We start from the raw sequence: 15,787 nt of genomic DNA on the forward strand, positions 1-15,787 counted from the left end.
TATTCGTGTTGGGTTTTGTGTTTTGTGTTTTGTAGGGGAAAAGAGCTTTCTCAAGGCAAGCACGCAAACCAAGGCCCCCCCCCCCCCTCTCTCTCTCTCTCTCTCTCTCAAATTTTTTGTATAGATCAATTGGTTCAAAGCTATTTTAAGAGAGTAGAGGTCTTGGGTTCAAGTCTCCATTTTGTGGGGGCGGATTTTTTTCATTCCCGCACATTCGCGCACTTTGCCGGCATCGTCAACAATTTTTTTCAAAAGCCATAACTTCTTCATCCGGAAGCCTTTTTCAGAGCCGTTTTTTTTAAAACCGCCTATTTTTTCGAGATCTATCCATTGGAACACTTACTTTCAGCATCTTCAGCTTCAGTTTTTTTAAAAAAAATGGAAAGTCCATGCCAAGTCATTCTTGACAGCACTAACTACTTCCAATGGGTAGCCTACATGGAAGATTTACTTAGAAGTAAAGGTCTCTTCAGAATAGCCACAGACCAAGAGAAGAAACCAAAAGATGAAGACACGGCTGCAAAATGGAAAAATAGACAAGATCAAGCCCGTGGTTTGATAGGGATGTCTATTTCTCCTAATCTTAGATTCCACATTGCAAAACTTGAGACTCCTCATGAAGCATTAGAAAAACTCGCAAAAATTTTTGGGATTAAAAATGAAATTAGAGCCCATCAACTTGAAAATGAGTTTCTTACTTTGGATCCTAATAACTTTTCCTGCATTGAAGATTTCTTGTCCAAATTCAAGAACCTTAGATATCTCTTGGAAGGTGTTAAAGTTAAGAAAGAAGATGGTAACCTTATTTATTCCATCCTTACTAAGTTGGGACCAGCCTACTCTGTATTTGTTTCCACTTTCCATTCTACAAGGGAAGCTTTCATTTGTCAAGGAAAAGACTACAAGGCCCCTTCCTTTGACTCCTTTTGTGATTCCTTAATAAGAGAACAAGAAAAACTCTTACACCTTGGTCTTCTTAATCTTGGAAACTCTTCCACGAAAGCGTTAGCCGCCCAGCAGCAACCAAATTCAAAGAATCCTAAGAAGTCATATCCTCAAAAAAATGGTCCTAAACCATCTCAGCCTCAAAATGAAAGATCATTTCAGCAAAATGATAAGACCAATAAAAACAAATGGAAGAAGACTGATAGACATTGTAACTTTTGTAATCGAGATGGCCACTTAGAATCTAAATGCTTTAAGAAGATGGAAGCCTTGGAAGCCGCAATGAAGAAACATAACATCCATGTGGAGCCTACTTCAACTTCAACTTCCGGAATGGCACTTTCTGCATGTCATTGTCAATCATCTCAGTCTGGTTATGCATTAAATGTATCTTCTTCTTCTTCTCATTCTCATGAGTGGCTCATTGATTCTGGAGCCTCTTGTCACATGGCCAAAAACCAAGCCATGTTTTCTTCTTTAAATGATTGTAACACCAAAAATATATATGTTGGTGATGATAGATCTCTTAATGTTGTAGGGACTGGAACTGTTCATCTAGACAATGGTCAGTTTAATGATGTATTATGTGTTCCAACCTTATCCTGCAACCTTCTATCTGTCTATCAGATAACTCATTCAGGTGAAGGTAAAATTGTTGAATTTTCACCTCATGATGTTGTAATCAAGGATCTAAAAGATCCTAAACAGATTCTAGCTACTGGTCTTGCTGATGATTCCAAAAGGTTGTATAAGTTTCACAACTTTGGGTCATCAAATCTTCCCTCAGTATTTGTTGCTCATAATGATGAAGTGAGCAAACTTTGGCATGAGCGATTTGGTCACTTAAACTATCGCTCCCTTCAGCATCTATGTAAAGAAAATATGGTGACAGGTCTTCCTATGGTATCTTGCAGAGATGGTGTTTGTTCCGGATGTGTACTCGGAAAACATCATCGGGACAGTTTTGAAAAACGTGCCTCTTGGCACGCCTCAGCCCCTTTACAGCTTGTGCACAGTGATTTATGTGGTCCTCTTCCTGTTGCTTCATTCTCTGGCTGCAAGTACTTCTTAACTTTCATTGATGATTTCTCCAGACGCACTTGGGTATACTTCTTAAAACTCAAGAGTGAAGTATTTAACACCTTTTTGGCCTTCAAAGCCTTTGTTGAAAAACAATCTGGACATCAAATTCTTAAGCTAAGAACTGATAATGGTGGAGAATATGTTAAAAACACATTCATCAACTTTTGCACCGAAAATGGAATTCAAATGCAACATACTGTTCCATACACTCCACAACAAAATGGTGTAGCTGAAAGGAAAAATCGCACCTTAAAGGAAATGGCTAATTGTATGCTGCAATCTAAAGGACTCAGTCTTAGTTTTTGGGCCGAAGCAATTAATTGTGCAAATTATATAATCAATCGCACTCCTACTAAGGTTCTAGAGAATATCACTCCAGAAGAAGCTTGGAGTTCCATTAAACCAGATGTAAGTCACTTTCGTGTGTTTGGAAGTGAAGCATGGGCCCATATTCCAGATGAAAAGCATAAAGCTTTAGAACCTAAGAGTGAGAAATGTACTTTTGTTGGATATTCTGAAGATGTAAAAGGTTATAGACTTATTCCATTTAAGTCCAAAAATGTTATCATTAGAAGAGATGTAAAATTTGATGAAAATAAATCGGATGTGCCACCTCTTTCTATCTCTTCTACCTTTGAAAACATTTCTTCTTCAGATGATGAAAGCGAGGATGATAATCCTCCCCCACCTTCTCAGGATCCTCAACTTCCAAGATGGGTCCGTGCTACTCGGGATGCAGCAGGTGATCTTGCCGGTGATCCTACAGATCAGCGACGTACACGTTCTCAGTTTGAAAGAGCCTCTTCTTTACTGGCTCAAGCTCCAGTAAATCATGATCCTGACACTTTTGCAGAAGCTTCAGGCCATCCACATTGGGAAGCAGCTATGAATGAAGAATATCATTCATTGATGACAAATGATACATGGGATCTTGTTCCTCTACCAAAGGGACGCAAACTTGTTAGATGTAAATGGGTTTACAGAACCAAGTATGGACCAGATGGGAAAGTTGATAAACATAAAGCTCGTCTCGTTGCTAAGGGCTTTTCACAGGTTGAAGGCATTGACTACACTGAAACCTTCTCCCCTGTTGCCAAAATGAACTCTATCCGCCTTGTTCTTTCCCTTGCTGCCTCTTTAAAATGGGAAGTCCATCAGATGGATGTTAAATCTGCCTTCTTGCATGGGGACTTGCAGGAAGAAATCTATATGGAACAACCCATTGGCTTCATACAAACAGACTCAAGCCTTGTTTGTCGACTTAAGAAATCCCTTTATGGCCTCAAGCAAGCTCCTCGGGCTTGGTATGCCAAAATGGATAGCTTTCTTTTAGAATCTGGCTTTTCTAGGTGTCATTCTGACAATACTGTCTACACCAAGAAAGTGGGCAACTCTCTTATCATCCTTGTTCTTTATGTTGATGATCTTATTCTTACTGGTAGTGATCCCAACCTTATAAACCATGTGAAGTCCAGCCTTAAAAATAAATTTGAAATGACAGACTTAGGACACTTACACTATTTTCTCGGTCTTCACGTCTTGCAATCCCAGGAGGGTATTTTCCTTTCCCAATCCAAGTATGCTTGTGATATTCTTCGTCATTTTCACATGGAAGACTGTAAGCCAGCCCCTTCTCCCTTTCAATCTGGAGTCAAACTTTCAGTCTCTTGTACTTCTCCTGAAGTTGATGCTACCTTATACCGTCAACTTGTCGGAAAACTCTTGTATTTAACCCATACTCGTCCTGATCTTTCCTTTGCTGTTGGCCTTGTTGCTCGTTTTATGCAAAACCCCCGTGAAAGTCATTGGAAAGCAGCTAAAAGAATACTTCGTTATGTTCGAGGTACAGTACAGTTTGGGATTCATTACAGTGCCAAAGCAGCTCCTCTGTTAGTTGGTTTCACTGATTCTGATTGGGCTGGTGACCCTGATGATCGGAAGTCTACTGCCGGTTATGTCTTCACTCTTGGTTCAGGACCTATTACATGGGCTTGTAAGAAACAGGCTACCATTTCTCTTTCGTCAGCAGAAGCAGAGTATCGTGGTGCCGTGGAAGCTAGTAAGGAAGCCTTGTGGCTTCGTCAGATCCTATCAGAGTTTGGTTTTGAGCAGCAGCATCGAACCACACTTTGGTGTGATAATCAAAGTGCCATTCAGCTATGCAAAGATCCAGTCCAGAATCAGCGCAGCAAACACATTGAACTACACATGCACTTCATCAGAAAACTCATTCATGACCATGTTCTTGAAGTGCAATATTGTCCAACAGATGATCAGGTTGCAAACATCTTCATAAAGGCTCTCACAGAGGCGAAGTTCACTAAACTTCGATATATGCTTGGAGTTCAGGAAGTTGTCACTAAGGGGGGATGGGCTCTAGTGCCTCCTTCCTTCTCCTATTGTGTCATATTTGTAAATCCTTCAATCCTATCCCAAGTTGTTCTTAAGGGGGGATGTTAGGATATTCCGACACATAGGATATAGTTAAGTTCAACTTGGTCTAGTTTAGAGTTAGGTGTAGAGTTAGGTAAAGTGTGTTTCTTTACCGTTGTACATTTTGTAACTTACAATCCGACGGTCACAATATGTAGTGATCCGACGGTTCACTCTCACCTCGGTATTACCGACACTTGATCCGTGGCTTGACACCCGATTGGTCCATGAGTTCTATTTAAAGCGCATGGAGGGTCATTGTTCGGGTAATCCGTGCATGAGAGAAGCTTGTGTAAATTTTCATTCTTTGATTAATAAATTTCCTGTAGTACCCACGTTGGGACAGGCCGTGGACTGTTTCCCTCCTTGCACTTTGAGGGTTTTAACCACGTCAAAAATACTGGTGTATTGATTTGAGATCTGGTTGTGAGCGGTGTCCTTTTGGTGTTCTTTCTAAGGAACTTACCCTGTAAATTCCTACAACAGGTAGCAATGAAAGGAGATTTTCTGGTAGAACTCCTTTGTAACCAATACATATTAGAAGATCTGATTTAGATGTAAAGGCCATGTTATCCTATAAATTTAGAGACAACTACATGTGAATGAGGAATAATATTGTAAGATGCAGTAATAGACTGCGGACGATGTAAATTTAAGGGGGGAGTATGTAACACCCCTTCGTTGTATGTAACACTCTTTTAACCTAAGCTTAAAAAAACAAGGTCCAAGGTGTAATAATGAAAGTAAATACTTTATTGTTAAATAAATAAAGATAATATAAAATGCATGGAAAATGAGACACCAAGAGATGAAGTTCTTGCCAAATAAAACCCCATTGGTGAATGGGAATGGATAATTATTTCATGATAATACTTCTAGATCGAATTCTAGATAAGCTTAATGGATTTGGAGATAATTATTCATTAAGTTACTTAGCTGGAAAAAGATGCTAAGTTTAATAAGAAAATTAAAGCCTTGCGGGAGATAAAGGCAAGCTCTTATGAGGAAAATCCTCGTGGGAGAGAAAGACGATCTTTTCTACGAAAAGCCTATGCAAATGGATAAAAGATCCATAAAAGTGGGACGTCGCTAATGGAAACCATATCATGAAAGAGGGTATTAAATACCCATTGAAGAGATCAACAAGAGTCATTTGATCCATAGCAAGAACTCTCGGGTAGGGGTTGAACTGGAGGAAGTCAGTTCTAGGTTGGGTGGCGGTGCTCGATTTTCCAAGTGACATTCTTTCATCTACTCTGGCTTGACTCAATGTCTTGGGATGTTCTGTATGTTGGCTCCTTACACTTTTTCTAAATATTAAGCATAGGAGATGATTGAATTGCATGTGTTATCTTTTCTTATCAGATGATTGAATAATTTTGCATGAGACAACTATGTATGATGAATAATTATGTTTTTAAGGTTGACATTTTATAGCATGTGGTTCAGGTTAACTATGTTATTCATTATGCAACATGGGATGAATTGCATCCACTGAGGCTCATTTTAGTTATTTATTATTATTGCATAAGATATACGTCTCAGTAATACTTTCGACTATGACAGTATATTTATGATAATGTTTCCATTAATTCTGGTGTTGTGTTATCAAATGAATGAAATCTAAACGCATAATCTTATCATGTTGAATGCCCATGATTAATTCGTCCCTCTGAGTTGTAATGAATGAATAAGGGTTGATTTGGAATGTATTAATCAAATTCTATTAATTGAACCTAAAAGTCCACATCCTGGATCCATTGGAGCATAGTAGGTAGTTGGTAGTCTTGTGCCAAAGGGGTATGTGACACATAAGAAGGGATTTACAGGAGATGGTGGCTTTCAATAAGGAACATTCTAATTAGTATATTTTTCCCTTTTATTTCCATGAAAAGTAGATAAAGGGTTTGGGATAGATATGGTAAAACTGGGTGGAAAGAGGACCTTCCAATCTTAGCAACCAACGTACAAACAAATAAATCCAAATTAACATCCCTCTCTCTACCCCAAGTGATATGTATGATTTGAGGTTGGTGCAGAGCGGGGAACAACATTGTGAGATAGGTCTATGCTTCAATTAATATTTCTGGTTCTATTGAAGTATACTCCATGTTTTATGTTTGTAGCCATTAATTACAAATGATATGATATAGATGGGAACTAAGGATTGAAAATTTGATGAGGGGTGGTATCAATTGTGTTGATTTTTGGGACAATTGGGTCTCTACGATACCTTGGGGGTATGCTATCCCTTAGCAAGGGGAGTAATGTTTCCTTATCTCTCTTAAAATCCTCTTCAATGCTCTAAAACTGGTTACAAATTGACTTGAACATTGAGATGAATAATAAGAAAGTCTATGTAGGTTTTGTGAATAATGACTAAATTAATAAGTGAAGAAATTAAGTACGTACTAAATAAAATCAATCAATTGCAAGATTAAATTCTCACACCATAACATAAGCATAACCAAATGTATCATGCATCACAATAGTAATCGAAATATTGGTAGAACAACAAAGTACCATTAACAAACACGAGGTAATTATCTTTCACCTACAAATTGAAAACATTTAGTCAAGAGTGGATTGCGGACCAACTAAACAATCCTTCTCATGTAGTGAGCAGTCTATATCTCAAATACTAGCAGAGCTCATTTTCATTGAGTATCCTCAATAACAAGAAATGAAAAGAGAATATGGCTCCCCACATTACCTTACATGTACAATATTTTTAAATGTTGTTTAATTTTACTTGTTTTTTGGTTCATACATGTGTATAAATATAGTAAAAAATTTAGTCAAAAAATTCAAAATTTTGGGATAATGAAGCCTTTAAAAACAATGAAAAGGGAAATTTAATTGGATCAAACATCAAATTTTAAACGATATATATGATATAATAGTTTTGCTACCATCCTAAGTTTGAAGTAATAAAAATAACTTTGCAAAATTATAGTAATGAAGATTTTTTTAATTAATTAAAAAAATTATAATATTAAATATTATCGTATTTTATTTTATATATATATAAAATTCTTTGTGAGGAGTGATCTGTAAAGAGAGTGTGATGGGTGAGGTTGGTAGTTAGGTATGTCTTGTGAAAACTTAGCTCACAATGTGCCGTTGGATACCCTCTCACGTGGATTTTTTATTGCAAGCATTTAATTAATTTCGAGCGAGATCTTTATTTTGAAAATGCAGGTCTTTACGAATTCATTGTGAAATGAAGGTGTATAATTACAGGGAGGCTACCATTGATAAAATTGCGAGTCCCAAAGCTTATTTCACAAGATACATTTCCTAAAGGGGACTATTCCAATTCTTTTCACTGCTTCATGTAGGAGGAAATTGTATGTCTCACATACAGTCTGGGAAATTTTAGTGTTAAAGGGAAATTATCCACCTCTTTATTTATGCTCATAAAGGAAGGACCAAGCCCTCCTCACTTAGTTCCTTCTTCTCCTTGTCTGTTATCCTCAAGCAAGACAACATTCTTCTCCTTAGTCATCAAAATTCAATGGGAACTTGTGGGCTAAAAAAACCTTTAAAGTTGATGCCATCGCCTCTTTTCCCAAACCATAATTTAACCCTATTGAATGTATACTATTTCACGTTGTCATGGTCCTCACTCATTTTATGTTGGTCTATGTTATGCTCTCTTTGGTATATTATTTGTATCCACTTTCTTGGTGCATTCTCCTCCTTTCTTATCTCTTGCTTCAGACATCAGAGTGCCTTCCTTTATTGGGTTCTCATTAACCTCCTACTCCTTGTGATTTTTGTGTTGAGATTTTCTGTTTCACAAAATAGGCAAAAATATCTAATGTGTGACAATAATAGGAATTTGTTGCTATATTAGCTCCAAGTTGTTGGGAGAGAGTTAATGTATCCTATATTTGATGTGAGAGGATTTATGAGGCAGTTAGATTCTCTTAGCTATAAAACAGGTATTCATACGGATTGTTTGTTGGGTGAGAGTTTGTGAGGAAATTGATTATTTTGTAATCTCCTGTTTGATAATAAAGAATTGTCGATGCCTATGTTTGGTGGACGTAGCCCAGATTGGTTGGGTGAACCATGCTAATCTGCTGTTTATTCTATGTATGGTTTATTTGCTGTGTATATTTGTTTATCTTGTTGCGCACTGTTAAATTAACAATTGGTATCAGAGCTGCGCAGCGGAGGAGTGGCGGGCCCAAGTCTGGCATAGAACGGTGCGTTGAACTGTTGCAGAACTGTGCGTTGAACTGTTGAAACTGCGTGGAAGTGGGATTACTGGCTGCGGGTGCGTGTAATGGCTGAAGCGCCAACATATTAAAGTCTGCGTGGAGGTGTGAATAAAAATCACTATCATATCGGAGGAGCGACTTAGGGTTTCTGTAACCCATCCTAGGGTTTCTCCAGCCCCTGCTACAGCAGGCTTGATAGGCACAGCACAGTACTGAAAACACTAGAGCGGATACGTGGTTATCGTAAGCCACCCATACGCAAACAGAAGAATGCAGACCCCTCAGGGGGAGGGCGATGCGCCTCCTCCCAAAAAGGACAGTCAAAAGCAGCCGACGGAAGAATGGGATAAAGAAAACGAACAGAGCGGAGGTAATACGGGATGCAGCAAGCAACAGGACAAGGAGCCAGGCCAGGAAGACAAAAATAAGGCAAGTTCCTCCACATGCAAGCCAGTAGCAACTCACAGGCCAAGAGTGGAATTTCCCAGTCACCGTATCAATGCCAGAATACAGTATATGAGAGATCACGCGCTTATAGGAAAATTCATTGGAATATGGCCGACTGAGAGAGCGCTGAGGAGCTGGATAAGCACCAAATGGAACCCAAAAGGACACATCACTTTGCATCTAGGGCCAAAGGGGTTTTTTACTGCAGTCTTCAACTGCCTGGAAGATCGCAATAGGATTCTGGATGGGGGTCCTTATTTTTTCAATTCTGCAGGATTATATCTCAAAGCGTGGGTCGAACGATTCAACCCAGACAAGGAGGACCTTAGCTATGCCCCCGTGTGGATAAGGTTGTACTCGCTTCCTTGGGAATACTGGGAAGAAAAATCTCTTCAGGAGATTGGGAATACAATGGGCGAGTTTGTCAATGTTGCAGAGGAAACAAAACTATGCAGATACACGTCTTATGCATGGATCTGTGTTTACATGGATCTAAATCAAGCCCTGCCAGACACGGTAAGATTCTTTCATGAAGATGTTGAATGGATTCAAGTTATAGACTATGAACATGTTCCGTTTAGATGTAGGAAATGCCATGATATAGGGCATCTCTATAGAGACTGTCCTTTGAACAGGAAACCCCCTTCTCAAGAAAGCTCAGATAACCAAACGCCTGATGGTTTTACCAATGTTACGAACCGAAGAAGAGGGAACAAAAAATCGACAGCCAATCCCAAGACAAATCCAGTCAACATGTCAAAACTCTCAACGAGTAATAGCTCTGAAGCCCTAGCTAATACTGACATGAAAGACCCTGATAAGGAACCACAAAATGACAAAGAATCTAATAAAGAGGAGCCGCAGGAAACTTCACAGCAACCAGGAGATGTCCCATTCAAGAAAACAATCCTTCAATCCCAAACCAAATCTCAATCCTGGCATTCCCAAGGAATGGAAGTTGACAACCCTGAACCAAGCTCCAAGTCACCAAAGGAAAGAGAGGAACCCTCTCAAGAGCCCCAAATCATGGAAGAAGATCCTGAGAATATAGACATAGGTGAACTGGATATCCTAGGACTGGAGCAAGCATGCAAAACAGGGAATTTTGACAAAATACCAGATCGGCAAGTGGACAACCTGGTAGAGGTCCTAAATCGGGCACAGAAGAAATACTCTTTAGGAGTCCAGATAGGAAGTCCATGGGATGGCAAGTTTATCACCAAGGACAACAAGAAGAGAGGAAGAAAAACAACACTCGAGAGAACCATCAAGATAGGCGAGGTGTTAGTTGAGTCAGGGAGGTATGCCAAGCTGACCAAGTACTTCAACACTGACCCCCATCCTTCTCAATGAAGCTGATATCATGGAATATAAGGGGGCTCAACGGCCCAAGGAAAGGCAGACTATTAAAAAATATGCTTATGCAGGAAAAACCAAGCATACTTTTTCTGCAGGAGACTAAATGCAACTCGACAGTTCTGGAAAAAATAGCAGCGAAAGCCTGGCCAGGAGGGCTAGTAACAGTTGTTGATGCTCAAGGGGCATCGGGAGGACTTGCAATACTCTGGGATGCGCGAGTCATTCAACTAAACAACATACATGCTAACAAGAGCTTCATTCAGGCAACATTTCATCTAATCGGCACTAACACCCATGGAAATGTAACTAATGTATACTTCCCTCAGGATACTACACACAAAGCTCAAATTCTGAATACACTGTCAGACCTCAACTCAGACAGGCCATACCCGCTTTGGATTTCTGGAGGCGATTTTAACATGATAGCAAGAATGGAGGAGAAGCAAGGTGGTAGAAGCAGAACAAACAGTGACGGGAACCTGCTAAAAGACTTCATTCAAACCAACTGGTTGGTAGATGTTCCTTCAAGCAATGGCATCTTCACTTGGAGCAATAAGAGAGAGGGATCGCAACAGATAGCTTCGCGTCTTGATAGATTCCTTATTTCAGACAATGCAACTCACCTGGGAGGGGAATTCATAGCTTCCATCCTTCCTGTCTCAGGTTCAGACCACTGGCCTATCGAACTTCAATGGAATAGGCCAGGTAACAGCATCAGGCGTCCTTTCCGATTTGAAGAATTCTGGTTAACTCATCCGGATTTTGATGAATTAGTTAGATCAACTTGGCTCAAATTCAATCCTATCAGAGGTACAAACATTTCTATGTTTCAGAAAAAACTAAAGCTCTTAAAGGCGAAATTAAACGCTGGAATTACACCACTTTTGGCAATATTTTTAAAGCTCAGGCTACTCTTAATCAAGAAATGAAGATGGTCCAGCAAAGAATCATCACTGAAGGACACTCCGACGAACTTACCAAGCAGGAACAAGACATCGAATCCCAAATATTAGAGAGAGCTCAATAGGAGGAAACCCTCTGGAGGCAGAAATCGAGGATTAGATGGCTAAAAGATGGGGAAAAGAATACAAAATTTTTCCACAAAACTACAGTGCAGCGCAGAATGAACAATTACATCACCCACATCAAAAATGAGCAGGGGAATAGAATAGAGACTCATGAAGGCATTGAAGAGGAATTTCTCAGATACTTTAAGAAAGCACACCAAGAACCCAGTATGGACAGAATGCCTACTATAAACAAGATCCTAAAGGACATTCCCAAAGTAATAACAGAGGAGCATAATAGTCTCCTCCTCAAACCCATCAACTTGCAGGAAGTTGAAGATGTTGTTCAACAATTGAAGGCAGGGAAAGTGCCGGGCCCGGATGGATTCACATCAAACTTTTTTCATAAGTTTTGGGACCTTATAAAAGCTGAGGTATGGCAAGTGGTGGAGGAGTCCCGCGCACTACGTTGGATGTACCCAGGGCTAAATGCCACATTCATTGCTTTAATTCCAAAGGTGGAAGAATCCAACACACCAGACAAGTACAGACCGATTGCTCTATGCAATATTATCTATAAAATTGTCTCAAAAGTTATAGCTACCAGACTAAAACCGCTACTCCCTCTCATAATCTCACCCGAGCAGTCTGGTTATGTAGAAGGCCGACAAATAATGGATGGGATTATTCTAACTCGTGAGATAATCTATTCTTTAAAGCAGACCAAAAAACCAGGTATGTTGCTTAAGATAGATTTATCAAAAGCTTTTGATAATATCAGTTGGGTTTATATTTAAAAAATTCTTACTGCCTTTGGTTTTGCCCTGTCATGGGTCAGATGGATTATTAATCTTTTGTCTTCAACTTTTTTCTCTGTTCTTATCAATGGTATCCCCTTGACAACGTATCGTACCTCCAGGGGTATCAGGCAGGGAGACTCCCTTTCACCTTTTCTTTTTGTTATTATGGCTGAAGGACTAGGTAGAAGTATAACTTCAGCCCGGCTCTCTCAGCGTCTAAAAGGCCTTTCCTTCAACAACTCCCCAACTTACTCCCACCAGCAATTCGTGGATGACAACATGCTTTTTGGTTATCCATCGGTTCAAGAAGCTCGCCTCCTCAAAACCCTCCTTTCAAACTTCTCTGATGCCTCTGGTGCCCTTATTAATCGTGTCAAATCTCAATTTTTTTTCTTTAATACCCCTGCTCCCACCCAAAATGCTATAGCTCGTATCCTTGGCTTCACTATTGCTTCCCTTCCCTCCAAATACCTTGGAGCTCCTTTAATTGCCTCGGCCCTCAAGCACTCATCTTGGAAAAACTTGCTAGAAAAGCTTGAGGCTCGGCTCACCCTCTGGACTCACAGAGCCCTTAATATGGCCAGCAGACTTGTTCTCGTCAAGGCAGTTCTACACCCCATGCCATTGTATTTCTTCTCTATTCTTGCAGCACCTAAATGGGTTCTCAAAGAAATAAAGAATCTCCAGCGCAACTTCTTATGGGGGAGCTCAGGCCACAATCGAAAGTGGGCTCTGGTCAAATGGGACAAGGTATGCCTTCCGAAGAAAGCTGGGGGCATTGGGCTAAGAGATCCTGGGCACAGTAATAGGACGATGGGAGCTAAAGTCTGGTGGAGATGGCTAGCAAATCCTAATACCCCCTGGGCCTCCCTCTGGACAGCTAAGTATGCGAGCAACTACCCTATGGAAGAGAGAATTCGAATGACAGAATTAAGCACAGGATCTGTAATTTGGAACTCGGCTATTCAACATAGAGATCTCATACAAAAGCACAGTTTTTGGGAAGTCAAGAATGGATGCACTGCTAGATTTTGGGAAGACTCCTGGCAGCAACTCCCAAAAATAAGGGACGTACTCCCTAACCATCCAATATCAGAGCAGGATATCAATCAGTTAGCCAAGGTCAGTCAGTTCTGGAACCCTTCTTCCACATAGGGACATAGACAATGGAAGGATGCAAATCAAATCATAATGCACAGCTCTGAGCAAGTTCAGCAATATCTTTCCACAGAATTACAAAAGCGGCAAATCCCTATCTCAGAAGAACCGGACATTCTAAGATGGGGATATGAAGAGAAAGGGACATTCACCACAAAGGAAGCGTATAAGATAATAGTCCAAGATCAGATAATCAAAGACACTCTATGGGACAAAATATGGCACTCATCCATCTGGCCGAAAGTGTCCACTTTTTTATGGCTCCTATGTCATAATAAAATTCTAACATGGGATAATCTCCGGAAAAGAGGCTTCTCAGGCCCATCTATATGTCTCAACTGTAAGCAAGAAGAGGAAACAGTTATACATCTAATGCAAACCTGTCAAATAGGACGAAAGTTGTGGGAGAAGGTGGCCTTCCGATGCCAAAAAGATGGAAAAGTGCAAGGAGATCTAAGAGCTACTATGTCATAATAAAATTCTAACATGGGATAATCTCAGGAAAAGAGGCTTCTCAAGCCCATCTACATGTCCCAACTGTAAGCAAGAAGAGGAAACAACTATACATCTAATGCAAACCTGTCAAATAGGACGAAAGCTATGGGAGAAGGTGGCCTTCCGATGCCAAAAAGATGGCAAAGTGCGAGGAGATCTAAGAGCCACTATTCGCAACTGGAGTCAAATGCCATACCAAAGCAAACTCCTCAACACTCTATGGCAGCTTATACCTGGCTTACTAATGTGGAACATCTGGAAAGAGCGGAACAGAAGAGTTTTTAAGGATCAATCTATGTCCTTAGAGCAGATATGGACCAAAACACATCAGAATATCAAGGAGTCTCTATCAATTAGAGACTGGTACTCAGAAGATTTCCCTTCATTACCACAGGAAAAAACAGTGTGGGACAATTGGAAGATCCAGGTAAATCAGCAGACGATCATCAAAAAGAATCCTACCATGAAGAAAAAAGAATCAGGTAAATGGACTCCGCCGCCCAGTAACATGTTCCAGCTTAATTTCGATGGGGCCTCAAAGGGTAATCCAGGGAAAGCAGGGTGTGGGGGAGTCTTCAGGGATCACTATGGTACTCCTCAGATTATCTTTATGGACTCAAAAGGTTGGGACACCAACAACTCAGGCGCATTCGAGGGATTATGGAGAGGTCTCACCCTGGCTCAAGAAAGAAGCTTCTTTCCGCTTATCATAGAAGGGGACTCGTAAATCATTATAAGAATGGTCACAAAACTAATGCATGGATCACCCATTCATAAAATTAGTAACAGTTGGAGGATGGCCCAAAGGCTCGAGCTAATAGATAGATGGATTTCTCAGCATCAAGCAATTTCCTTCAGACACACCAGGCGGGAAGGAAACAAGCTCGGTGATTTTCTTGCTAATCTCGGAGTGGAAATTGGAGTAGAATTATTTGCAGGAAAAATCTCCAGCATAGCCTCCGAGGATCAACTCTTTGAGTTCCAGAAAATTGTGATACAGGATAAACTTCAGGAGGATGACACACACCCGGATGCAAGTGGCATTCAATGATATTAATGAGGAGCCGCACAGAGAAGGTAGCTGGCCTTGCACCTGGCTGGCAGAAAGCCCTCATCGCATGCGTCTCGGGCTGGCAGACGCCTTCAAAGGCACGCGACTTGACTCCGTTGCAGAACAATATGTTGGTCACACAGCTCGGCATTTATGAGCGCCTGGTTCAAGAGCATTTAGGTAAGATTTTATGTATGGCTTCGTTCTTAATTCACGCCATTGTCACTGGTTTATTTCACCTCCGCACGGAATTCTTCCCGCACCCTTGCCTGGCTCATCGTATTTGGAAGCTCGCCTGGTCTTTTGATGTCATTGGGATCCTCTGCGCTCAAATTCTCACTCGTCTGCTCCACCTCAACCCCTTTCTCAGTCAGCCTATTATCCTAAGCATGCCTCGCTGTCAAGGAATCCCGTGCAGAGGAAGAAACACTGGAAATAGAGGCATAACCTCTCGACCTGCTCCGTAGAATGTCATTCCCATTGCCTCCGCCTCCCCTTCTTCTCCACCCCTGGGTCAAGCGGGGTCTATTCCGCACAATTCTTTTCAGACTACCAGGTTCGCATTCCACAGTAGGATCAACAGACCTGTATTGACGGCAAGCATCACAGTTATTCTCGCTGAGGAAGAGAGTAATCCTATCAGCTCGGCTCACGCTACTTCCTCTCAATCTCAGGAAGACAACATTCTTCAAGGGGAAATGGCCGGGGTGGTGTCTAACGCGGACAATATGCAGGAGGACACCCCTGTTTCTGAAGAGCCTCAGCATCCAGTCGACCCAA

General features: G+C 40.7%; 2 protein-coding genes across 2 annotated transcripts; both read left to right on the forward strand.

Annotated features, from left to right (window-relative positions):
• The first annotated feature begins 10,552 nt into the window (after positions 1–10,552).
• LOC149181959 (uncharacterized) lies at positions 10,553–11,523 on the forward strand. Its single transcript, XM_089414399.1, has 2 exons — positions 10,553–11,201; positions 11,330–11,523. Exons 1-2 carry the CDS (start codon positions 10,553–10,555, stop codon positions 11,521–11,523), a joined length of 843 nt encoding a protein of 280 aa, XP_089270525.1.
• Positions 11,524–14,200: 2,677 nt separating this feature from the next.
• LOC149181960 (uncharacterized) lies at positions 14,201–14,683 on the forward strand. The gene has a single exon (XM_089414401.1). It carries the CDS (start codon positions 14,201–14,203, stop codon positions 14,681–14,683), a length of 483 nt encoding a protein of 160 aa, XP_089270527.1.
• Positions 14,684–15,787: the final 1,104 nt, after the last annotated feature.

This window comes from Pinus tabuliformis, chromosome 3_2 (genome assembly GCF_031772625.1).
Source record: "Pinus tabuliformis cultivar Carrire ecotype Pingquan chromosome 3_2, CPIR1, whole genome shotgun sequence".
Classification (NCBI taxonomy): Eukaryota; Viridiplantae; Streptophyta; class Pinopsida; order Pinales; family Pinaceae; genus Pinus; species Pinus tabuliformis.

What these genes read in the sequence shown, in the direction of transcription:
- LOC149181959 (XM_089414399.1), top strand. Translation starts at nt 10,553, where the DNA reads ATGCTTATGCAGGAAAAACCAAGCATACTTTTTCTGCAGGAGACTAAA. An exon ending in ACTTCAATGGAATAGGCCAG is followed by an intron (nt 11,202 to 11,329) that starts GTAACAGCATCA and finishes TCTATGTTTCAG; the next exon opens with AAAAAACTAAAGCTCTTAAA.
- LOC149181960 (XM_089414401.1), top strand. Translation starts at nt 14,201, where the DNA reads ATGTGGAACATCTGGAAAGAGCGGAACAGAAGAGTTTTTAAGGATCAA.